This window comes from Lissotriton vulgaris, chromosome 11 (genome assembly GCF_964263255.1).
Source record: "Lissotriton vulgaris chromosome 11, aLisVul1.2, whole genome shotgun sequence".
Taxonomy (NCBI): Eukaryota; Metazoa; Chordata; class Amphibia; order Caudata; family Salamandridae; genus Lissotriton; species Lissotriton vulgaris.
Window position 1 is genome coordinate 121945476 of NC_141699.1, and position 25080 is coordinate 121970555.

Below are 25080 nucleotides of genomic sequence, written 5' to 3' on the forward strand. Positions count from 1 at the left end.
AGTAGGGGTCAATTACCAAGTGAATCTGTTGACTCATTTATGAATGACTTGAGAGTTTTGGCATCTAAGTGCAATTATTCAACCTTTCATGATCAAATGTTGCGTGATCAAATGGTCCACAAAATTGCTGATGTCAAGCTTCAAGGAAAACTTTTAGACACTGAGGATCTGACTTTAGACAAAGCGTTAGATATCGCACATCGTTTTGAGAACATGAAACTTGGTGTGAAGGAACTTGCAGAAAAAAATATTGCTGAAGTCAATGTTGTAAAGAAATCTAACTTAGAGGAAAGATCTTCATTTAGAAACAGAAACCAACAATTCCAAGAGAGGAGAGAATTTGCATGTTTTAAATGTGGTAGTCCGGATCACCTAGCAAATGATAGAAAGTGTCCGGCAATTGGACAAGTGTGCAGATATTGCAAATTGAAAGGTCATTTTAGTAAAATGTGTAAGAATAAGAACAAGTTTAAAAGTAAGGGTTTTAATCAAAAAAGAAGTTCAGATGAGCATGTTAATGAAATTGATGACGATTACTTAGAAGAAGAATTTCTTTTTGCAGTGTATGAAGTCAATGCATGTGATAAAGAGTCTCCTTACTGCACTGTGAATGTTGGAGGGAAGGATATCAATGTTATGGCAGACTCTGGGGCAAAACGTACTCTCATTGGCGAAGAATGGGTAAAAGAGTTTCCGGGTTTAAAATTATCTCCTCCAGACATAAAGTTGCTTGGGTATGGGAAGAAACCCATTGAAATTCTTGGTTTTTTACGACATCCCTAAGTTGCAAGGGTAAAACCATTAATTCCAAGGTTTATGTGGCTAAAGATGGCTCTTGTTTATTGGGATGGCCTCAACAGAGGGACTTAATGATAAAATTGGATCCCAATCATCCTGAACAAGTGCTTGGATATTCTGATCTGGTCATGAGTGTAGAGCCTGATCTCGGTTCTGAATGTGAAAAGAAATTTCCTTCTGTTTTTTCTACATCCGCATTAGGTCTTTTAAAAAACTTTGAACATAAAATCATTCTTAGAGAAGATGCTGTACCAAAAGTCCATAAAGTTAGGAATGTCCCTTTACATTTAAGAGATGCTGTAAAATCTGAACTCAAAAGATTATGTGATTTAGATGTCATTGAGGAGATAGAATCTTCTGTTTGGTTATCCCCAGTCGTAGTCGCTCACAAGCCCTACGGCAAAGTGAGACTTTGTGTGGATTTAAGAGATTTAAAGGGAAACGTATGGGTGGATAGACATCCGTTGCCTAATATTAATGAAATGTTCACTAAATTGAAGGGGGCATCCATTTTTTCTACTTTAGACCTGTCTAATGCTTATCACCAGATAGCGTTACACAAGGATAGTAAGCATTTGACATCTTTCATCACTTCAGAAGGTGCTTTCAGGTACAAAAGGATGCCTTTTGGTCTGATATCAGCATCTTCTGTCTTTCAAAGGGTGATGCACAACCTTTTTAAGGATTTTGATAATGTCTTGTACTTCCAAGACGACATTTTGATCTTTGCATCTAATCCATCTGATCATTCTGAAATTTTGTATAAAGTATTATGTGTGTTGCAAGATAGTGGTCTTACACTTACAAAGGAAAAATGTAAATTTGGTGTGTCTTCTGTTGACTATTTGGGACATACCATTAGTAAGGAAGGCATTTCCCCGAAAATGAATTTAGTCAAGGCCATTGAATTAGCTCCAGACCCTGTGAATAAAGATCAGCTCAGATCTTTCTTGGGGCTTGCTGAATATTATTCCAAATTCATTCCCCTGTTCTCTGATAAGACTGCAAGCATGAGGAACTTGATGAAAAAAAATGTTCAATTTCTTTGGGATGAAAATTGCAAAAAAGAGTTCATGTTGTTGAAACAAAACATTGCATCTGCACCTGCTTTAGCAACGTTTAATACTGCACATTGTTCATTTATCATCACTGATGCAAGTAATGTAGGTATTGGTGCAGTTTTAATGCAGCGTCAAAAGGGTCAATTGGTAACTATTGGATTCGCATCAAGACCTTTAAGGGATGCTGAGTGCAAATATTCTACTTTAGAAAAAGAAGCTCTTGCTTGCCGGTGGGGTATAGAATATTTCCGCAAGTATGTGTACGGTACTGTTTTTAAGCTCTGGTCTGACCATCGTCCTTTAGTGGATTTATTTACTACGAAAGGTTGTGGAAAAGCGACTTCAAGGATTGCTAGATGGCAATACAAGCTTCAGGATTTTCATTTTAAAGTGGAGTATATCCCTGGTATTAGGAATGTGTTAGCTGACTGTTTATCTAGGTTGCCTATTCCTGATGACAATATTGTTGAAGAAGACAAGGATGATGATAATGTTGTGTCAATTTGTGAAATCTCCAAAGGTTGTGTTGATGAGGATGCATGGAAATTGGCGTGTTGTAGTGACTCTGTTCTTAGTGATATTTGTAATTTTGTAAAAACCCAGTGGCCACGCAAACCTTTGTTGTCTGATGAGATTCTTCCTTTGTTTCACGTTGCTCAGGAGTTGTCGGTTGTTGAAGGAGTATTGTTTAGGGGTCTGCAATTAGTGGTGCCTCGTGAATTACAACCTAAGATTTTAGAAATGGCTCACGAAGGGCATCCTGGAATGACATCTATGAAAAGAAGGATTAGAAGTGAATTCTGGTGGCCAGCAATGGATAAGTGCATAGAACGGCATGTCAGAGTCTGTTTGGATTGCTGTTTGAGTGATAAGTCTCAAAAGCATATTTCATATGAACGGTTTCCCATTTCTAGACCCTCACGGGTTTGGGAAAGTGTATCATTAGATATTGCTGGCTCTTTGTCATTTAACAAGAGTGTGATGTATGCTATAATTTTGATAGATCAGTTGTCTCAGTGGCCTGAGGTAAAAATGGTTTCTAACATAACATCTAGTGTAGTGATCAAGTTTTTAAATGAAGTGTTTGAAAGGGAGAGTTTTCCAGAATCTATTACTACTGACAATGGTGTGCAATTTGTATCCCAGGAGATGAGGGAGTTTTTGGAGCGTCATGGTATCAAACATAAACGTGTGTCAGTTTATTATCCCAAAAGTAATGGCATTGTTGAGAGGTGGATCAGGGTGTTTAAGGAAGGCCTTCAACTAGCCTTGCAGAATGGTAGAGATTGTAAACAAACCATTAGTGAAGTCCTGTGGTGTTACAGAAACACACCTAGGAGTATGGCTGATCTGTCTCCTTTTGAGAAGATGAGAGGGAGGAGGAGTGGCTCCAACATGAGTCAACCTTGGATGAGAATGCTTGGTACAGGTAGGGCAGTTGAGGTTGATCGTGCTCCATGTAGTGATTCTTCCCAGTTCTGTGTCAATGATTGGGTCCGTGTCAAGAAGTGTAGAAATGTCAAGTCTGGTGAGTCACGGTATTCTAGTCCTTTGATGGTCACGCGTGTTGGAAGACAGGTTGTTGAACTTTCAGATGGTAACGTGTGGAATTTGTCTAAAGTGGTAAAGGTTCCTAGGTGGTTGTGGCCCAAGAAAGTGTCCCCAGAGTCTAGAGTTCCATCCGGCTTGAGGTCTTCTAATGGTGCTAGCAATTGGAGGAAATTCTCTGGTTCTACAACCCTTCAGAGTGTTCCTGAAAACAAGTCTTCCTGTTCTTCTGATGACTATGTGCCTGTCCAACGAGCACAGAGGAAATGTCATGTTCCTGTGTGGTCTAAAGACTATCAACTTTATAGGTGATCTGATTTGTGTATTATGTAATTTGTTCTCCAGATATTCATACTTATGTCTTTTCTTTTCAGAATTCATATTGTATATTGTTTGTTTGTTCTTGTTCTTTATCTATTGCTTATGTCGCTTTATTTTCTCTTACGAAGGGGAATGTGTGGTGTTGTCGTGTCATACCTAGAATCAGGAACACTGCTGTGTTCCGGATTCCATGGGATGACAGTTACGACCCAGGTTTCATGTATGGACTGGCTTTCTCTGCTTATCAATAAATCATCTTCAATCTGCATTCCTGTCCTTGGAATCATCTTTATTACACTCTGCCGTAACAAAGACGAAATGCAAACACTCCTGGCGCTGTGGAAACACAGTATCCAAGCCGGGAAATTGCCGCCTCGGGACTCACAGAGAAGAGCTCGTGCACAGCGCGCAAGCCTCCTAAACCCCGGTCTCCAGCTCCACAAAGCAAATGAAAACGCGGGCGACAAGCGACCAGTTTAAAGGGAGGTGCGCCCACGCTCCCAACAGCAGCGCACGCAGAAGCGGCGGAACAATGAACACGGCAACCAAGAACGAGGAACGCGTGAGACACAAAATGCAGCGCGAGTTGAAGCGCTAAGTAAAGCAAAACATATATGCAGTATACAAGCATTAAATGTAAATACAAGAGTAGATAAGAAGTCAAAAGCACTTAACTGGCTGCGGAGCAGCAAAGAAAGAGGAAATAGACTAGCTATATGACCTTTTATACTGTGGTCTCTATGGTTGTTACCCTGGTGTTTATGGGTACTGTAGTTTTTTACTGTTTTATTGGCTGCTGGGCATTTCTAATAAAGAAATGAGAAAAGCATAATCGGAGCCTCCTGTCCTGACATAGAATTTGTTTATATGCTTCTTTCTTTATACTTGCTTCATTCCTTGTCTCTTGAATTGAACACACATTCGGCAGTAGCATGACACTATAAACACTTAAAGCATGGAAATGTTACACATTAGCAATCTGAAAACGTATCAGGTATGCTTATGGTTTCCTCGATCCCTAAAAAAAAATATTGTGAAACCTCATGCAAAGTATGTCCACGAGTGCAAATTAGCCTGCAAAGTGATTAAGGAAATAGCCACCCTATTTCTATATTTTTTTGCGTTTTTTATATAGCCCGAACTCGACCCGAAGGTATTGGAGCGCTTTACATGAGCACCGTATTTGCCCACTTAGAATAACTTGCAGGATCTTTAGGAACACCGAAAATTCACCACAGTGCGTTTAAAACACCCACTCTAAGATGGACGCAATTTAACATGTAATCTCCCACTACAACAGGACCAAAGGAAACCTCCCCATTCTAAAATGGCGACAATTGACTGACTTACAGGACATCTTTCAACGATTGGTGTATATTTTGGTACGGCGCGATAATCACTCAAATGTCAACTCAGGAAACCTACAGTACAACCCGGAAGTGCGTCAGATGTTCTTCCTGGGTTGCAGCCGGCAAGATGGCGGCAGACACGCAAGTGAGTGTGGCCGTGTTTGATTCGGTATAGCTGCAGTACATGTTGTCCTCCGAGGAGGCTATGGAAGTACAACAGCTGAATCTTAAAAACTTCGGGTGGGGTCTCTACGGCGCTGTTTGTGACACTTTCTTTGGGTAGGCGGGGTTGACGTCTAGTTGCGATTATGCGATAGACTTCCACCTGACATGCCAGGGCACTGACCAAATAAGAGGTAGGGCATTAAACACGTGAGCATTTATTACAAAAAAAATAGGACAGAGGATATGTTTAATGCTAAAAGACGAGGCGGCTTGTGTACCTGGCTGTAGTGGGGTGTAAATGGTGACAGAGAAGGGGACAAGGGAGTGAATCCCGGGCACCTTACAATTGTTAGTGTGCGATCTAAGTGGGATTGCAGAGCGGATAGGCCTTCAGGGCACATATGTGGACAGTAAGAAGTGAAAGGTAATGGAGCATGCCACTGTTTGCTTCAGTAATGACGAATACGTGCAGCGTTCAATCTCGGACCTAGGGGAGGTCAAAAGAATATTGCTATATGAGTGTGGGGCATAGTGCCATTCTGTGAATTTACTAGGGGGGGGGGGGGGGTCGAGAAAGAAGTGGCCAATACTACGTTGTTGGTATTGGGGATATACTGATACGAGTTCAAAGCATTGTGTAAATGTACTCAACAATACAAAGGTCTGTTTTCGCGGCGCAAAATTGAAGAGCACCCGCACAGTCGTCCTTGGTAACCTGACCGTGGAGTTTGGGTGCGAACTGAGGGCTGTACCATATTTATTGCACGTCTTCTGTTTTCACATGCAAGATGTGTGCGAGTGTTGTTGAATGCCATAATCTGTAATGTTATATTTGCACTGTGCTGGATGCATGTTAAGAGTTTCCCTTAATATCCTGTTAGGGAGTGCTACTGCGATAATGGTGATAGCCAACTATATTGTATGTGTGTGCTTTGTGGGAATGTGTTCAATGCTCTAACACAGGGGTCTCCAACCTTTTCTGTAGTGAGAGCTACTTCTGATCAGTAAAAATAGTCGTGAGCTACTAAAGGCCGAGCAACTCGCGCATTTTTCTGAGACATCTCCCCACACCCAGCTTCATTAACTTTAAGCCTAATTACTGCTGTTCATCAGGGAAGACAAGGAAACACTTCCCACATAGGATCACAAACCAAACAAAACATGTCCAACTACCCACAGTACACATGCCATAGCTTGCTGACCATGTAGGTAAGTGCTTCAGTGCCACACATTGGATTAGTAAGCGCTAGAATAGATAAAAAGCTGCAACAGAAGGCCTCCCCTTACTTCATTATCAAATAAAGTAAAGTAAACAAAGGGAGAAAAGTTATGTTACAAGTGAATACATATTACTTTTTTTCATGCTTGGGCCTTTGCAAACTATTAAAACAGCAACAAATGGCCGGCATTTGGAAAGGTGGCAAACCTAGTTTCACTAAAAAGCACTTCACTCAGTTCTATAACACATACTTCAACTCTACAAAGTCCAGAAAATGCATAGCCATAGTTCTTCACTCTGTTCAGCCCAGCAACATACTGTCTGCTAAGCCTTCCACTCTCTGCCCAGTCTTCTACTTCCAGAAATCCAACTCCAATCTCTTGGCAGCCTTTTATTTAATCAAACCATAATTTGCAGTCTATTTTACAAGGGCTTACTTTGCAGTCTAGCTTTCACCCCTAACTCAATTATGTTCTCACACTTCGTCCTGCACTTCACAGATTTCAGATGTCAGCATTTTCTGCATCCTACACTAAGCACATCTCCATTTTCTCAAAAGCCATTCACTAACAGTACAGCTATCCTCTGCGCACAATTGCTACATACCCATAAGGCACGCAGGTGTAAACCTCTTCAAAAAAGGTTTTGAATGTGAGGGCATCAATCTGTCTGTGTACTATCCCAGCCATGGTGCTTCACGTGCTCAAAATATTGAGGGCTGCCAGTGCATACTTGAATTCATTTTACTATTCTTTGTCTCAAAAACCATTGTGCTCTGTCTGTTAATTGTTTGGTCTGCGCACCGCTAACAAAATGTTTGATGGGTCCCTACTCATCTGGAGCCTGTGCCTTACTGCAAAAGTAGGAGATTGGAAAGTAAAAATGTATTTTCCCTTCTCACATTCTGTGGCATGAATTTTGCAGTCTGGACATTAAAAAGCAGAGAAGAACAAGACAAAAACTCATCAAAGGGACTCCGTCTTTGACTGGTGGCAATGCCCTGTTTCTGCACGTTTACACATATGTTGCAGAATGGAAATATGCAAAGCAAGAGGCACACAGCCTTCATGTTTCAAAAAATATATATATTTAATAATGTTGACAGTGCAAACACATATTTTCAATGCACTGTTATACTTCGCCCAAGTCTGACCTTCATTTTCAAATTGCCCCACAGTTAAATTACAAAAATGAAGCTCAGTGCATATGAGGCCCTTTGATTGCAATATCCGCTGCCACCGCACTTTACTATTGAAGAAAGATGTAAAGCGCGGTGGCTGCCAACGTTCCTTGCATGCTCGGAGCAGCTTTCTCTTTCTACTTCAGGCAAATATATAGCGCGGTGTAGTAATCAGTTAAAACTTTCACTGAATATTACACCACGCAATATAGTTGCCTGAAGTAGACAGTGAAGAGTTTTATTGCTGGCAAGGATTTTTTTGTTATCTGCCACCGTGTTTTACTAATGACGGCAGGCAAATAAAAAAGCGCCACAGCTGCCCAGTGCATGCAACGACTTCTGATTCCGGTAGATGTAAAGCGCTGTTGCAGCCCATATTAAACTCAAAAGTTCCTTGCATGCACGGAGCCACTTTCACAGACTACAACGCGCAGGCAAATGAAAGCGTGGTGAAGTCAGCTCCGGGCATGCAAGGAACTTGCATTTTAGCACCAGCTGCCACGGCGTAGCAGCCCAGTGCCTGCAAGCACCTTTGATCTTAACGTCGCCTGCCACCGCGCATTATTTTTTAATGCAGATCTAAAGCGCGGTGGGAGCCGACGTTCAAACCAAAGGGCCTTGCTTGCATGGGGTTAATTTTAACAAATCACTATGCTGCTGCTCGGCCACGGGCCATCTTACCTTGCAGTAACTCCGGGAGGATCAAATAGGAAATACGAAGCACGGCGCCAGCATGGAAAAAAGAGGTGGTGCATGACTTTAGGAAGCGTGACTTCAGGAAGAACGTCACGTTCTTCAGCCCGCCCCGCCCCAGCAAAGCTCACCTTAGCCAATCTGAGGAGCTGGTTTGGGTGAAGGCGGCAGGAGCTGATTGCCATAAAAGAGAATGATGTAATACGAAATAAAATGCGAAATCACGTCTTCATTAGATAGGAGGCACGAGCTACTCCCAGAGGGTCGGCGAGCTACCGGTAGCTCGCGATCGACTGGTTGGAGACCCCTGCTCTAACATGTACTGGTGAGTGGAGCGTGCTTCGATTTGGGGATGTGAGCGAATATATGACAAATCTTGATATTAGGAGAACATTATCAGCTGTTTAATTTACCCCCAGTAACTCCTTACTGGAGCATAATTGATCGAGCAAGATTTCTTATCCTTGGCCACATAAGGAGCAAATCAGTGTGAGCTTCTGCTGCTTAGGGGGAGATACGGTAGAGCACAGCTTTACAAACTTTTTATGTTGGGGACTCTCTTTTTGGAGATGCATCATTTTGGGACACAGTAAGGCAGTGTAGCGAGTGAGCGTAGCGTAGCGAGCCCGTACCACCTAAGGGGGGCTTGAGGGGGGTTCTCACTCACTCCGTCTGTCTCACTCTCTTTCTCTCCCCCTCTCTCTCTCTCTGTAACTATCTCCCTCCCTCTCTCTCCCAATGTCTCCCTCCCTCTCCCTCTGTCTGTCTCCCTCTGTCTGTCTACTTACCTCTGTCTCGCTTCCTCTATCTCCCTCCCTCTGTCTGTCTCCCTCCCTCCGTCTCCCTCCCTCTGTCTGTTGCCCTGTGTCTCCCTCCCTCTGTGTCCCACTGTAACTGTCTCCCTCTCTCTGTCTCCCTCCCTCTCCCTATGTCTCCCCCCTCTCTCTCCCTGTCTTCCTCCCTCTCTCTCTCCCTCCCTCCGCCTCTCTCTCCCTCCCTCCGCCTATGTCTCTGTCTGTCTGTCTGTCTGTCTGTCTGTCTGTCTGTCTCTGTCTGTCTGTCTCCTTTTATCTGTCTGTCTCCCTCTGTCTGACTCCCTCTATCTGTCTGTCTCCCTCTATCTGTCTGTCTCCCTCTGCCTGTCTGTCTACCTCCCTCCCTCTGTCTCGCTTCCTCTGTCTTCCTCCCTCTCTCTCTGTCTCCCTCCCTCTGTCTCCTTCCCTCTCCCTGCCTATATCTCCCTCTGTCTGTCTGTCTGTCTGTCTCCCTCTGCCTGTCTCTGTCTGTCTCCCTCTCTGTCTAACTCCCTCCCTCTGTCTCGCTTCCTCTGTCTCCCTCCCTCTGTCTCCCTCCCTCTCTCTGCCTATGTCTCTATCTGTCTGTCTCTCTCTATCTGTCTGTCTCTCTCTATCTGTCTGTCTCTCTCTATCGGTCTGTCTCCCTCTGTCTGTCTCCCTCCTCCTGTCTCTATTTCCCTCTGTCTGTCTCCCTCTGTCTGCCTCCCTCTTCCTGTCTCTATTTCCCTCTGTCTGTCTGTCTCCCTCCCTCCCTCTGTCTCTCTCTGTCTGTCTGTCTCCCTCCCTCCCTCTGTCTCCCTCCCTCCCTCTGTCTCCCTCCCTCCCTCTGTCTCCCTCCCTCCGTCTCCCTCCCTCCCTCTGTCTGTCTCCCTCCCTCTGTCTCCCTCCCTCCCTCTGTCTGTCTCCCTCTGTCTGTCTCCCTTCCTCTGTCTCGCTTCCTCTGTCTCGCTTCCTCTGTCTCGCTTCCTCTGTCTCGCTTCCTCTGTCTGTCTCCCACCCTCTGTCTGTCTCCCACCCTCTGTCTGTCTCCCACCCTCTGTCTGTCTCCCACCCTCTGTCTGTCTCCCACCCTCTGTCTGTCTCCCACCCTCTGTCTGTCTCCCACCCTCTGTCTGTCTCTCTCTCTGTCTGTCTGTCTGTCTGTGTCTCTCTCTCCCTGTCTTTCTCCCTCTCTCCCTGTCTTTCTCCCTCTCTCCCTGTCTTTCTCCCTCTCTCCCTGTCTTTCTCCCTCTCTCCCTGTCTTTCTCCCTCTCTCCCTGTCTTTCTCCCTCTCTCCCTGTCTTTCTCCCTCTCTCCCTGTCTTTCTCCCTGTCTTTCTCCCTCTCTCCCTGTCTTTCTCCCTCTCTCCCTGTCTTTCTCCCTCTCTCCCTGTCTTTCTCCCTCCCTCTCTCCCTGTCTCCCTCCCTCTAGCTCACGGTCTCCCTCCCTCTCTCCCTCCCTCTAGCTCACGGTCTCCCTCCCTCTAGCTCACGGTCTCCCTCCCTCTAGCTCACGGTCTCCCTCCCTCTGCCTGTCATGCTCTGTCACCTCACCCCAGCTTCCAGTGCACACACAGCTGCACCCGAGTACTTCGCAGGTCTTTAAAGGACCATTTACTTGTTAATAGGGCTTTGTTGTGAATCTCCTGGCCTCCCTAGAGCAGAGTATCTCGGAGTCTGCGCTGCTGTGGCTGACTCCAAGACAGTCTTTCAAAGGAATCCCTCCTAATTAGCAGTTATGTGCTAAGTGCCTCATCCAGCGACACACCCACCACTTGCAGGTGACACAGTTGTGTGTCGGGACACACAGTTTGGAAAGCTCTGCGGTAGAGCGAGAAGCAACCCCAAACAGTATTTCAAGAACTTCACTTTGGCAGCTCAGAAATACGCAGTGTTAAAAAATTTTGGAGGTGTAAGTGGATTTAGTCATTCAGGTGTGAGCTCTGCATGCCAAGGCGGCCTTGTCTTCAGTGAGTGAAAGACGTATTGTTTTCCTGGCCAGTTTTTTTAAGGCCAAGTGGCTGAGGGGAGTGTCCCAAAGCAGGTTTAACCCATTGACTGACAGTGATTCTTGGAGGCAGGGCTCGAAAAATCAGGAAATGTTTACTAGACCTGCAGGTCTAGTAACTTTAATAATCTACTCGACCTAACTGTAATGTAATTGACCCATGAACTGGTCTCAAATTGTGTGATTCTAGGCAAATATTTGTCTTGTGGAGCCACCTTTTTCTTTATTATCACATAAGAAAGCGCCTTCACATATGCAAGTTTGCTATTTCTGCTGTACTAAAAAACTATTTTTTTATTCTCTAGATAGACTAAATGTTTGCTCCATGCATAACAAGAATCAAGCCCATTTATAGGGTAACCATGATTCCTGTCTTGCCTCTTAGTTCACTAATAGCATAGTGATCTGGGCAGGAGCAGTAATAATGCCGAGTTCATGTTTAAAAACTCACTTTTCATAAATACATTTATCACCAAAGCATGATATGGTAGGGGAGTGTCATTTACAGATAGCATATTTTCCATTGAACTGGCCACAAAATGTTCCCATTAACGTAGTTTTACTGATAATAAATAGCACATAAACAATTTTTGGTAATTGGGTTTCAGCAAACATATTTAAACTGTGCACATCACCAAGTAAAGTGTTCTAATTTGTTTTGATCCCATAATATTTTTTTCACCACAGACTTACAAAAATGGGTTTTCATAACTAGTGAAATATATTTTAAGTGTTTGAACAGTTCGCTTTGCTATTTCAATGTTGTTAGAAACTTGCCTGCCATCTTACAGCCTTTCATTGAACATGCTTTGCACATTTCAATTCTCATACAGTTCACTTTACAAAATTCTCTAACTTAAGTCACAGAAAGAAAAATAAATGTAATAAGAGAAGCTGCATTTTGAGCTCTGTCTCTGAAAGCTAGCAAATCTGACAAGATGAGATTTAATGGCATTCACTTTGTGAGCAATAAAGATGCCTTTATATCTAGTTATCTTGTCAAATTTGCTCTGCTTCCAGAGGCAAAGGTCAAAAGTCAGTTTCTTTCCTGATTTTCAATTAGCCAGAAAAGGCGAGTAGTCCCTAAAAATAGCTTTTCCTGAATAAATTTTGCTCGATAATGCAATTGGAATGTTTTAGCACTATGAAGGTAATATCTGGTTGTCGAGTTATCCCTACATTTCAGCTCCTGCCACAGATGGTAATTCAGGGTGTTGGAATCTGCCTTTCTGATTTTGTTCCAACAATGTATGTACTCCGCTCATCTGGCCAGGGCCTGCTTTTGTAAGTCAAACTCCAGCCTGATCTGAGCCAGAGAGGTATAGTTCATAATATTGAAGATTAGCCTATATGCTTTCGTCACTGTACTGCCCAGTATTTTGGCATCGCTTCTTCTCATAGTTGACTTCCATATGTGATAGTCAGTAATAACTTTGCTTGTGCCAACAGAAGCAGGGCTCACAATGTTGGTTCTGTCCATTTCCTTTGTGATTTTTTAGCGTTCCCGCCAGTGATAGGCATTTCTTTTTGATTGCCCTTTTCTGGCGAACAAATAAGCTGCTTTTATCAATGATTACTCCCAGGTGTTTATATTCTGCAGACGTGCCAATCTGCGATTTGGCCCAATACAAAGACAGTGTTCTTTTGTTGTTATTGTTAAGCGTTGTGTTTTTTTCGAGGTTGATGGGCAAGCTGTTCTCGGCAGAGTACTCTTGCGTTGTGTTGAGCAGACATTGCAGCTTCACTTTGGTGTCCCTCATCATCAGCTTATAGAACGCTGGAGAGTGTCATGTCCCCTAATTTTGGGAGGTGGTACTTTTAGGTGTTTTGATTTTGCACCAGGTCAGCCAAGAAGAGGTTAAACCGGGGTTGCGGAAGAACACACCCAGGCTACAGCCCTTTGGTTGTTGGTATTTGCCTGGAGAGGGATATGGTCAGGATGTTGGTTGTTTTGACTGTCGGCTTTGAAAACCCTGTCTGGTTCAGCAGGATTATGACATTGTTGGAGGCCCAAGATGTTAATTTGTCGGGCAATGTCCCTACAAAGTATTTAGCTGCATTGTTTACAGGTGAGGGTCACTAGACAAAAGTTTTTAGCCAACAATTTGTTCTCACTGTTTTTAAATGGGCGAGATTATAGAGCCTCTCCATGAGGCTGGCAGTCTGCCTACTAGTCTAATTTGGGAAACGACTGGTTCAAGTGCCTCAGCCCTGTGCTCTGCTTCTTGCTTTGAAGAGCAGGGGGGATGCCGTATGGGCCCGTAGCCCCCTTTCTTCTGCCATTTGCAATTTGACTTAAAAGCATTCTGTTTGCCTTGAGTTGAGACAAAGCTGGAGCTGGACTAGCTGCCTTTGGATAGGTGGCACTGGGTGCTTCCTTCCAATTGCTGGTTGAAGTGGTCACCAAGAAAATGTGCCAAGGTTTCCTCGGGTATGTATGAAGTGACGCCTCCATGGGCCTGACGGAATAGCTTAATGGCTGCCACACAGAAACTTGCACTGTTGTCGTGCTTTATATCTGAAAACAGTTTTGCACATAGCTCGTCTTCTTGGGACCTTTTTATGGTCCACTTTAGCTTCTTATGCGAGGTTGCTTTGTAGTCTCAGCATTGTTTGTAGACCAGTATCCCCTGGTTTGCGGCATAAGGTTCTTAAGAGTGTTGAGTTATTTCATTTCTGTTAATTGGGCCAGGGGTATGCTGTCCTGCTGCCCAGTGTATTTGTTGTGGGTCCTTGTTTTAAGAGAAATGGTGAATGTAGTTGCCAGCCCTTTGATGAAACACTCCCATGCTTTTAGGGCGCAGTTAGATGTTACTACTGATCCTTGTAGCAGTTTTTTTCCGATGCTGACAGATCCTCTGAATGCTTAATTCTCTTTTAGTTAACAGTGAACACAGAGCCAGGTACCTCTACTGTGCGACTAAGTGCAGAGTAGCAAAAAAGGACGGCTCTTGTGGGAGTCGATAGCTGTCTTGTCTGTCCCCTAGGTGGAATTCGTTGACCCGGTGGAACTGCGAGAGGGTAACTAAGGTGTAATCTAATGTCTAACTGGTAGTGGTGGAGTGGAATGAGTCTGCTGAAGAGTTGTCCTCTGTGAACCTGCCATTGAGGTCCCTGAAGCTGAGTTGTTCTTAGTCATCCTATAATTGTCTGGCTGTTTTTATTCATATTGCTGTAGCAGTTTCTGCCTTGCGCCAGTATGTCCCAGTATGAGGATTGGGCTAACACAAACGTCCACGGAGTTGCCCAGAAGGTGCATATTAAAGTTGCCCGAAAGGATTAAGTTTCCTCCTCCTCCTCCTCTGTGTACCTCAGAAGCTGCTCCACCAGCTGTCATGAGGCCTTTGGTCTAATTTTGCGGTGGATGTAAGCATTGATGATTACCACCTCGGTTTGGACAGATAGTGATCTTGACTGCGATAATTGCTTGTGGCTTGGAATACAGTGCTCTCTCTGAGACTGCACTTGATATTGAGTTTTAATTTGCAAGGCCTCCAAGTAAGTGCTCGTAGTTTGCCCCTTTGACGGCTGAAGCAAGTACATTTGTGAACCCCTGTAAGTGAAATGGTTCAGTGAGCCATGTCTCCTGCAGAAGGATGATGTCAAAGGATTGAACATACTGAAGGAATTAGGAGTCAGTTGTTCTTCTGGCAAGGCCGTTGACATTCCAAGAACATAAGTGTAGGAAGCCTTGGTTGTCCTTGGAAAATGCGCCATAGTGTACGTTTTGGTGTGGATTACCAGATGAACGGTTTATTGTTCTCAAGTTGTTGTCCTGAAGTACAGCTGTGTTACGGTTTCAACCTTGTTGGTTATTAAATACTACCTTCTTTCTTGGTGAATTCCCCAAAGCCCCCCGGAGTACAGAATAAGGGAGTTTGTGTGGTCTTGTGGCCACTCTTGTTGAATCTGGGCGAAGCAAAGGTAGAGGGTAGCCTGGTTCATGATACAAGGTAAGCTTTATTCCACATTTCTTGAAATGCAACTGTTCTGTCAACACTTCTTTGGCAATTGCGGATGTTTTCCAGGTGGCCTTGGTGTCTTCACTCTCTGGAAGGTCCTCTGTATGGATAAATGATATCGACATAAGATCCGTTGACCTTAAATCTGCTAGATTCAAGGTTGATGATAACAGTAGGATGTGGCTCCTATTCAGAATGTCACATTTTACCCTGGATTTGTACTCTGGAATGAGAATTAATGTATTTCTGTCTTCCGGCAAGTCAGACAGTACAGGTGTCAAATATTCAGTTCCCCAAGGGTGTTGAGTGATTAGGCTTTGGTTTTTGAATGGGGGTTGCTGCCTCTCCCTTTACTGGTTGGTGCCGGATGGTGGGGCAGTAGGGTAAGTAGATACTGTCCTGACTTGGACCTGCTCTCTGACCATTATTGCTAAGGCGGGGTTGTCTCCCGAGTTATTTTCCTGAGCGCCACCCGAGGGAGCACTGGCCCAAGGTGTTGTATGTTGGGGGCCATAAATGCTTCTGTGGTGGCGTCATGCGGAGCCCAGTGAGCAAATAATTGCTTCTTCAGGCTTCACTGTCGTACTCCTCGTTCCTTCAGTCATTACCAGTTTATCAGTATTGGTTCAAGTCTGCTCCTCCAGGATGTAGTGACTGCAATGCCCTTCGCTAGCACCGAAGGTGAGTTGATCTACTACTGGGGTCCCTTCCTCAGTGTTGGAACTGGATTGCTTCCCCAGGACTTAGTGACTACGGTTCCCTTCGCTGGCACTGAAGGTAGGTTGGTTGTGTGCTGCTGGCGTGCCTTGCAATTGAGAAACCAATTCCTGATGTGTCTCCTCCATTTGTCTAATCGCTGATCTGAATAGAGGATTGACTCTTGTATGGTTTGGTGCGTCATTCTTTTTATTCTGACCTTTCTTCCTTTGAGACCGTCTGTATGTAGCGTTGTTTTTTTTAATCCAGAGCAGTGTCAGGTGTGAGATTCAGCGTAATGGTTTCTGCTAGTTGCTCCGATGAGGGGAGTCGCTGTGCTCCTACAAGTGATCTGCTGATGTTATATCATCCGCTGCTCTAAGCTGAAGTTGTTGGTGTTTCAGGTTCTTGCAAACCTTGTGCCCCAGAGTTGTTGGTTGCTATAAAAGGTGGCATTCCCAAGGGGATTTAGGGTGTTGTTTGATATCTGTGAGTAGGTCATTGAGCATGATTGAGACTGAAGTCCGTTTGTCTTCAATCAAGATGCAAGGGTAGCTTACTTGCGCATGCTCATTATTTGGCTGTGCTTGCTTAAGGAGTGAGTTTAAGCTTCCTAGCTTCTCATGGATGCCGTTAACGAAGACAGCCAGGGTGTTGAGCAGTGACAGCTGGATGTCCATTTTATTTGATTGATATTGCAGTGCCTCAGTTGACATCTGCACCATGTTCAGGAGAGACACACAGATGCTGTCCAAGGGTGATCCTTTTTCCCGTCCAAGATCAGCTTTGCAACCTTGTCGGCCAGGTGCAGGGGAAGTTTCCCAGGGCAGCTCTTGCAGGTGTGATGCGATAATTTCCTCATTCTTGGGTTCCAAGGTACAAGAGCACCCCTTGGACCCCTTTGTGATTCTCCAGGACAGAATGGCTTATTCTGTCGCTGCTGAGAGTTGAAGAGGTCTGCTGGTGAGCACAGTGGTCTGATGGAGTTCCTCCTGGGTCATGGTTTACGGTTTATTTAGCAGGAACCTGAGGGCCTCCTCCTCCTGTCTGGGGGTTTGCATTCTGCTTGGTCCCAGGAGGTTCCTATTTGCCGGTGACGACCTGCGTCCCGCGCCCGCTCTCTGGGGTTGTGCTTGGGCTTCAGTAAGGTGCGTGCTGGATGTTTGATCAGGGCCCACCCCTGTTTTAATTAACTGCCGCCTCAGGTAGCAGTGGTGCCCGAAGATCCAAGAGTTCATCACTACTGGAAACAAGCATTTACAATGCAATGGTCTCGGCATTGTTAAAGTTAGAGCTATTGGCATTGCTCATGACATTATTTTTATTTATGTTTTTGTTTTTAAAACATAAATAAATGGCATTGTCATTTACAATTCCAATAGCTTAATCGCTCGCAAATGCGAGACCTATTGCCACACACGCAAAGCCACCCACACACACATACAGAGCCACCCACACAGAGTTATACACACAGAGCCACCTACACACACACAGAGCCACCCCCCCACACACAGAGCCACCCCCCCACACACAGAGCCACCCCCCCACACACGGAGCCACCCCCACACACACGGAGCCACCCCCACACACACGGAGCCACCCCCACACACACGGAGCCACCCCCACACACACGGAGCCACCCCCACACACACGGAGCCACCCACACACACACGGAGCCACCCACACACACACGGAGCCACCCACACACACACGCAGAGCCACACACACGCAGAGCCACACACACGCAGAGCCACACACACGCAGAGCCACACACACGCAGAGCCACACACACGCAGAGCCACCCACACACAGAGCCTCCCACACATAGAGCCACCTACAAAAAAAGCTAGCCACACAGACCGAGCCCCAGCACAGACAGAGCCCCAGCACAGACAGAGCCCCATCACACATAGAGCCCCCCCCCACACACACACAGAGCCCCCCCCCACACACACAGAGCCCCCCCCCCCACACACACACACACACACACACACAGAGCCCCCCCCACACACACACACACACACACACAGAGCCCCCCACACACACACACAGAGCCCCCCCCCCACACACACAGAGCCCCCCCCACACACACACACACACACACACAGAGCCCCCCACACACACACATGGAGCCCCCCACACGGAGCCCCCCACGGAGCCCCTACACACACAGAGCCCCACACCACACAGAGCCCCCCCCACACACACACAGAGCCCCCCCCACACACACAGATCCTCCCACACACACACACAGAGCCCCCCACACACACACACATGGAGCCCCCCACACGGAGCCCCCCCCCACACACACAGAGCCCCCCCCACACACAGAGCACCACACACACACACATAGCCCCCCCCCCCACACACACACACAGATCCCCCCCCCCACACACACACAGAGCCCCCCCCCACACACACAGAGAGCCCCCCCCCACACACACACAGATCCTCCCCCCACACACAGATCCTCCCCCCACACACAGATCCTCCCACACACACACAGAGCCCCACACACACACACAGAGCCCCACACACAGAGCCACACACAGCCACACACACAAGGCAAGAAAAGCGTCACAATCAGGGGAACAGAGGCAAGAAAAGCGGCACAATCAGGGGAACAGAGGCAAGAAAAGCGGCACAATCAGGGGGCAGAAGCCAAGAAAAGACTGGTGTCTGATTAAAATGTATACATACAAAATGAATGTCAAACTGTGAAGACGTTATGTACTTTTAAGATAGAAACAAATGCAATACAGTTAAGCACTCACTGGAAGGCGGAATGATGCACAAAACAACCAACTGCACCAGGTATAAAAATAGCACTTCACTGGTGAAGCCAAAGCCAATCTATCTAAATAGTACGTAATTGTTTACAATCTGTTGCCGACAGTTGCGCTGTGCACCCACCCATTCGACAACGAAAGACAAATGAAAAATATAAAGAAGTGGACTGGCATAAATGTGGGAAGCTGGCAAGTGCTGTGCACTTAAGATCACATGATCTGTAAGAGGTGCCCCAAGCGTATTCACAGTCAAGCAAACGCTTCTCCTAAAAAACAAAACACACTGGCAGATCCATCAAAAACAAAATCAGGCAGGGCCGCCAGAGAGAAGCAGTTGCATGTAAGACATGCTGATTATCCAACAGAGGCAGGCATGCATAATCAGCATTCAGGCAACAACTGGCATGGCAGGATCTGCCTGGAGATAAACACCGAACCGCCTCTTCGGCAACCCCCACCACATCCATGTGTATGTGGAAGGCTCTGCAACAACTCTACATACGCCATGATCCCTCTGGGGTAAGGCAGGGACTTTAACTAATTATCTGCTTCCCTGGCGGAAAAAAATGAGCTGCGCATACGGGAGGGGTGCCCCGCTGCTCACAGCTGAATGTTAAAGTTCAATTGCGTTTAACAAAATGGGCACCCTTGTGACTGACAACAAACCTCAGGGCCGGTACGGGCAGACCAGAGTCAGGTGGGAGACCCAGAAAAAAAAGCCAGGGGCTGTCTTTTTTTTCACTCCACTCACCCCTTCCCCACTAACCAGCCACTCGCCATCGAGATGCGACCATTGCAGCGTTCCCACACCAGGCCCCCTCACTCACCAGCGGCCGCTCACTCCTCGGAGGAAAGGACGGCTGCTTCTGTCGGCAGCCCCGGCAGGGGGTGACAGCCTCTGCTTCGGTTTCCCGGTGTCTCCGGAGCTGCTGTTGATTGACACTCCTCCCGCACCTCACCGCGTCGCATTGTTCGACGGTTCTCAGCCTTCGGTTACCTCATCAGAGCCCAGCATCCTTGATCTGAGCATGCCCAGTGCAGGCGACGCGCAGCGGCAGGACTTTTTCGATACAGTGTTTTACTTAACTCACCTGTTTTGGTTGTTGTACGGGACGGGATCTAGCAGTAAATATCGGTTACAAAAAATAAATAAACAGCCAGTCAAAACGGCGCGAGGGGGGGGCGTCAGGACAGCAAGCACGAACCCCATTGGGGGGGCAGGACAGCAAGCACGAATTACGAGGGGGGGGCAGGACAGCAAGCACTCACCTGAGGACGACTTCTTCCAGCGGCGGGGAAATGGCAAAACAAAAGTGCCGCCCCAAAAAAATAATAATAAAAAAACAACTCTGAATGACGAACAAAAAGGGGCGGGGCTTAAAAAAAGCAAGAAACGCCCACGAATCTGCTCCAGCCCTGAGTGACACACATCTCTTCCAATGGCTAGCCTTCATTTATGAAGCTAGCCAATGGAAGAGAAGGCGGGTTCAAGCCCCAGTACTGGGGAAACATAAGATCTCGGCTGCGTGACACTGCTGCGCAGTGTACGCTAGGCTGAGCCCTAAAAAGGGCAGAGTGTGCATTCTTCAGGAAGTAAAACTTGCAATATATTTCTGTCTGAAAGGCGCATGTTGAGGTCCTGACAGCAGTAGGACCCGTATCTGGATTAAAAGCTCTGTCTGCGCAGCGGCCTTGGTGATAAAAATCTGTTCCAGTAATGATTAGAGATGGCTCGGTTAGGGGTGCAGGATGTTTCGTCTGTTTACATTTTTCCTTTGGGGTCTAGAGGGTAGTGTTCCCCATACTTTCCCTGACTTCATGGGTTTTGACCCCGTGTCTCCTAGAGCCTGTATAATCTCAATGCGACAAGTGTGCTTGTAGGGCTTTATGTGGGTAGAACATTGGGGGTCCGGTGAACTTTTTCTGATGCCACCTCATGGTATGTTGTACTGCCTGATGTAGTCAAGTTAGCGCCGCCAGACCCCTCCCATGGAGTATTTTCCTTGATACGACGAGAGGGTGACACCAACACGCTAAAAGTACGGGTCCCTTGGTGTCCCAGTCTAGAGTGGGCTAGACCCGAGGAGTTATAGACTAACTTGAATGTTGCAATGTTGTGGGGGCCAAGGGCCTGAAACTATACTGTGGCCCAGGGCTTTAAGTGGGCCGGGCCCCACCGAGTTTGAGCACCGGCAGGTTTTAAAAAGGATCTTGAAACGGGTCACTGCCGGGCTCTGTTTTATGACCTAGCACAGTGTAGTGATTGAGGCGGAAACACTGTATAAATACAAGAAGTATTTATTAGACTACATGGTCGTGGAGTAGGAAGAAGACAGCCCCACCAGGTTCAGCAGAAGGACCTAACTGAACAACACCGATATCTTGGAAACCCAAAGATTCCAAAGGTGACATCATGGGTAATACCTCTTAGATAATTAACACACTAACATAAAGGTATGTTTGGAAACTAATACACATTACTACATACATTCCTTTGTTCCTGAACAAAACAACAAAAAAACAAAAACAACTAAAGTTAACGATAACGAGCAGGTAGGGTACGAGGTCTAACGCTCCTTCTCACAAAATGGGAAGGCACAGGACCTTGATGAATAACATTATCTGAAGTAACACATTTCCTCAGAGATTCAGAACCAGCATTCAACACCCCATCAGACATGTGAACATTGGAAGAACCAGAGCACTGGAGAACTTTGGAAACCTTAGACAAATTCCACCAGTGTCCGCCTTTGACTTGAACAGCATTTTCATAAATCTTAATTAACTGAATGGGTTTTCCAAATTTGCTTTCCCCTTTCTTGGCATAAATAGGAGACTTGATTTTGACAAAATCTCCCACATTAAGATAAGACAATTTGACACCTTTCTTGGAGTCGAACCAACTCTTCTGTTTCTGACACATTTTCTTTGACAATAGACATTACATTATCAACACAAGTGTTGGACTTAATACATTTTGACATCCAACCAGGTTTAAACAATGTATTGACCTTTCTCCCTCTCATGAGAACAAACGATGCAACTTTTGTTGAAGAATGTGGTGTCGTCCTGTAAGACCAAATAATATCATTGTGGGCGTTCACAACATCATGATGTCCTGCTCTGGCCCATTTAACACATTCCCCAACAACACAATTCATCCTTTCTACTAAACCATTACTCTGGGGATGGTACAGTGAGCTCTTAACATGTTTGATACCTGAAGATTGTAGAAAAAGCTGAAATTCTTTGTATACAAATTGTTTTCCCTTGTCGGACACCACTATTTCCGGAAAACCTTCCCTCAAAAATAATTCGGTGAGAAAATCAATAACAGATTTCGTATTTGCTTCCTTGACAAGCTTTATCTCAGGCCATTTAGAAGCATAATCCATAAGAACAAAAACGTACTTGTTCTGTCCGTACAAAACATCATAAGGACCTTGAATGTCAATTCCTACTTTCACCCACAGTCCATCCTGACACTCAATAGGTGATAGAGGAGGAATGGATACTTTGAGAGTCTTGTCTGAAGTCCTACAAACACAACATTCTTGAATCATATCCTCTACATCAGAATCCATGGACGGCCACCAGAAGGCATCTCGGATACGACGTTTAGTTAAAGTTGCACCAAGATGTCCCTCATGAGCTTTCTTTAAAATGTTATCTCTGAGAAAAGGAGGGACTAATTTTTCGCCCCTCAATAATAAATCTTCTAGAGAACTCATTTTCAATCTTGCAAAAAGGTTGTACCCTAGGAGACAGACCCTTTTCACCCCTCTTAACCAGCTCTCAAACATTAGAAACAATGGAGTCCGCTAGAAAAGCACATCTCCATTCCTCTTCTAAACGCACCTTAAGTTCAGGGATGTCAATAGTAGCAACAAAACAATCTTCAGAATCTTCCTCAACCAGATCATTATACTTTGTTGTCTTGTTCATTGGTGCTAACAGGGAACCTGGACAGAAAATCTGCCCTGAAATTCTTCCCACCCGCAATGTGTTTGGCATCAAACCGATATTGCAAAAGTCTGGCGACCATTCTGAGAATTCTGGGCGTGCAACACTTACTCATGTTATACCCCAGAATATTCACTAGAGGTTTATGGTCAGTAAGAAGAACGGACCTTTTTCCCCACACATATAGCTGAATTTTTCTATGGCCCAACAACAAGCTAGTAACTCTTTTTTTCGATGACCGAATATTGTTGTTCAGATGCTCTCAAGACTCTTAAAGCGAATCCAGTAGTTTCTTCAACACCATCAACAATTTGAGTTAACATAGCTCCTATACCGACCTGACTGGCATCAACAGTGACGCAACAGTCCTGATTAGGGTCGTAAGGTTTAAGGGTTTTACAATGTATCAATAGTGATCTCACACGTTCCAACTCCAAGACACACTCTTCACTCCATTTGAAATGTACACCCTTTTTTAACAGAGCACTTATCGGACGAACAATCTTGGCAAAATCAGGAATGAATTTTGAATAGTACTCACACAACCCTAACAGTGACTTAACACCAGTTTTGTCAGATGGTGGAGGGGCACATGTTATTGCTTCTAATAAACCTGGTCTGGGACTGGTACCTTCTTGAGACACAACGTGTCCTAAATATTCCAATTTGTCACAGTTAAATTCACATTTCTCAGATTTCAAGACACCATATTCCTTGAATAATGATAACACCTTCTCAAGTGTAGTATTATGAGAATGAGAGTCTGGACCAAAAACAAGAACATCGCCTTGAAAAACAAGAATGGAGTCCAAATCATTAAGAATGTTGTTCATGACTCTCTGTAAAACGGAAGCTGCAGAGGCTAAGCCAGAGGGCATCCAACGGTATTGAAAAGTTCCTAACGGAGAGACAAAAGCAGTTAGATGTTTAGACTCAGTGGAGCTCAACTTGATGATATGCGCTGGCAAGATCAAGTTTACTGAAGCATTTGGCTCCCTTGGTAGTGGCAAACAAATCTGATATTTTTGGGAGAGGGTGAGAATCAACCCAAATCTTTGTTAAGAGATCTCAAGTCAACACAGACTCTGAGCTGCCCATTTTGTTTCATGCTACAACCAAGGGAGAAAGCCACAGGGAGGATTCAGCAGGCTCAATGACCCCTTTAGCGCACAATTCTTTTAGCTCCTTTTCTAAATCTGATCTGACGCTGAAAGGTTCTCCCCTAAGTTTGTGCTTCACGGGTACAGCACCTTGCTTAACCACAATCTTGTGCTTGAAACCACTTATCTTACCTAAGTGATTTCCAAATACGGAAGAAAACTTAGATGTCCACTTTTATTTGACATCATCCAGTTTCAGGTCATCAAGACATTCCACAACTAATACTTGTTCCTGTGTGCCTGGTTTCAAAATCATGCCAGACAGGCCCTGGTGGAACCACCCAAGGATATTCAAACCTTTGACGGCTACGTAAACCTTTCCTTTTATATGTCTACCTGTGCAAATACCGATCTCTACGATGGGGTCTACGCGATCGGAAGGATGACCTTCAACATCAGATTGTTTGGTAACATAACTCACGAATGACAGAAATGACTTCTGAATCACTTTCCGAGTCAACAGAACATGTAACAGATTTGTTAGAATTTTTCCTTTTCAAACAAACTTTCGCAAAATGTCCCACTTTTTTACAATAGTTATAAGTGAAAGCAGGACACCTACTACCTTTTGTATGAGTAGGGTTACCACATCTAAGGCACATGTTAGTATTAATCCCATTAGGTTTGGATGGTTTCACACTACTTTTGTTAGATACATTTTTTGTTTTGGACTGTGACTTAGTAATCTTAATAGCGTTTATACTTTCATTAAGTTTGTCAGAATTTTTCTCCTCAAGTTCTTTGAGCGACGACATAGAGGTCTCAATGCTCTTAGCAATTTTAATGGTTTCTTCAAGTGACGGATCACTTAAAGTAAGAAGTTTTTGTCTAATGCTTTTCTCTTTACAATGACAAACAAACAAGTCCCTTATCAACTGTCCCGTAGAATTTCCAAACATAGGGCCTCATTAGGATGGCGGACGGACCTGCGTCTGTCCACCACCCCGAGGGGGAGGGACCGTCCACAGGGGCAGCGGCGGTCCCTAGGTGCAATTAGGATGTGACCGCCACCCTGGCGGTCACACCCTGTATCTTTAACCTTGCGGCGGGTGCTGCTTGAAGCAGCAGCCGCCGCAAGGTTAAAAACGCATGTTTAACATTTACATGCACAAAGCGGCAGGCACCGCGCGGTGCCTGCCGCTTTGTGCATGTAAATGCTGGGGGGTACCATAGGTACCCCCCATGTGCACCCCCACCCCCTGACACCCTGGGGGCCCGCAACGGGCCCTCAAACACCAAAGACCACATGCTTTTCCACGGCGGTAAAGCCTCCGTGGAAAAGCATGTGACGATGCACATCCTAATTTGGCTGACGGTGTCTTGCAGACACCGCCACCAAATGGCCCTCCACACCCCGCGGATCAGCGGCAGACGGACCTGTCGTCCGCCGCTG

At 45.5% G+C, this 25080-nt stretch overlaps 1 protein-coding gene across 2 annotated transcripts in view; it reads left to right on the forward strand.

Moving 5' to 3' along the window:
- Positions 1-5132: 5132 nt before the first annotated feature.
- The window catches only part of GCN1 (GCN1 activator of EIF2AK4), a 746722-nt gene continuing 726774 nt past the window's right edge, over positions 5133-25080 (forward strand). Inside the window, exon 1 of one of the 2 annotated variants that reach the window (XM_086942874.1) lies at positions 5133-5222. In XM_086942874.1, the coding sequence (XP_086799000.1) occupies positions 5133-5222 (90 nt within the window). The remainder of the gene's footprint in view (positions 5223-25080) is intronic. The other variant, XM_086942875.1, reaches the window with a different exon arrangement.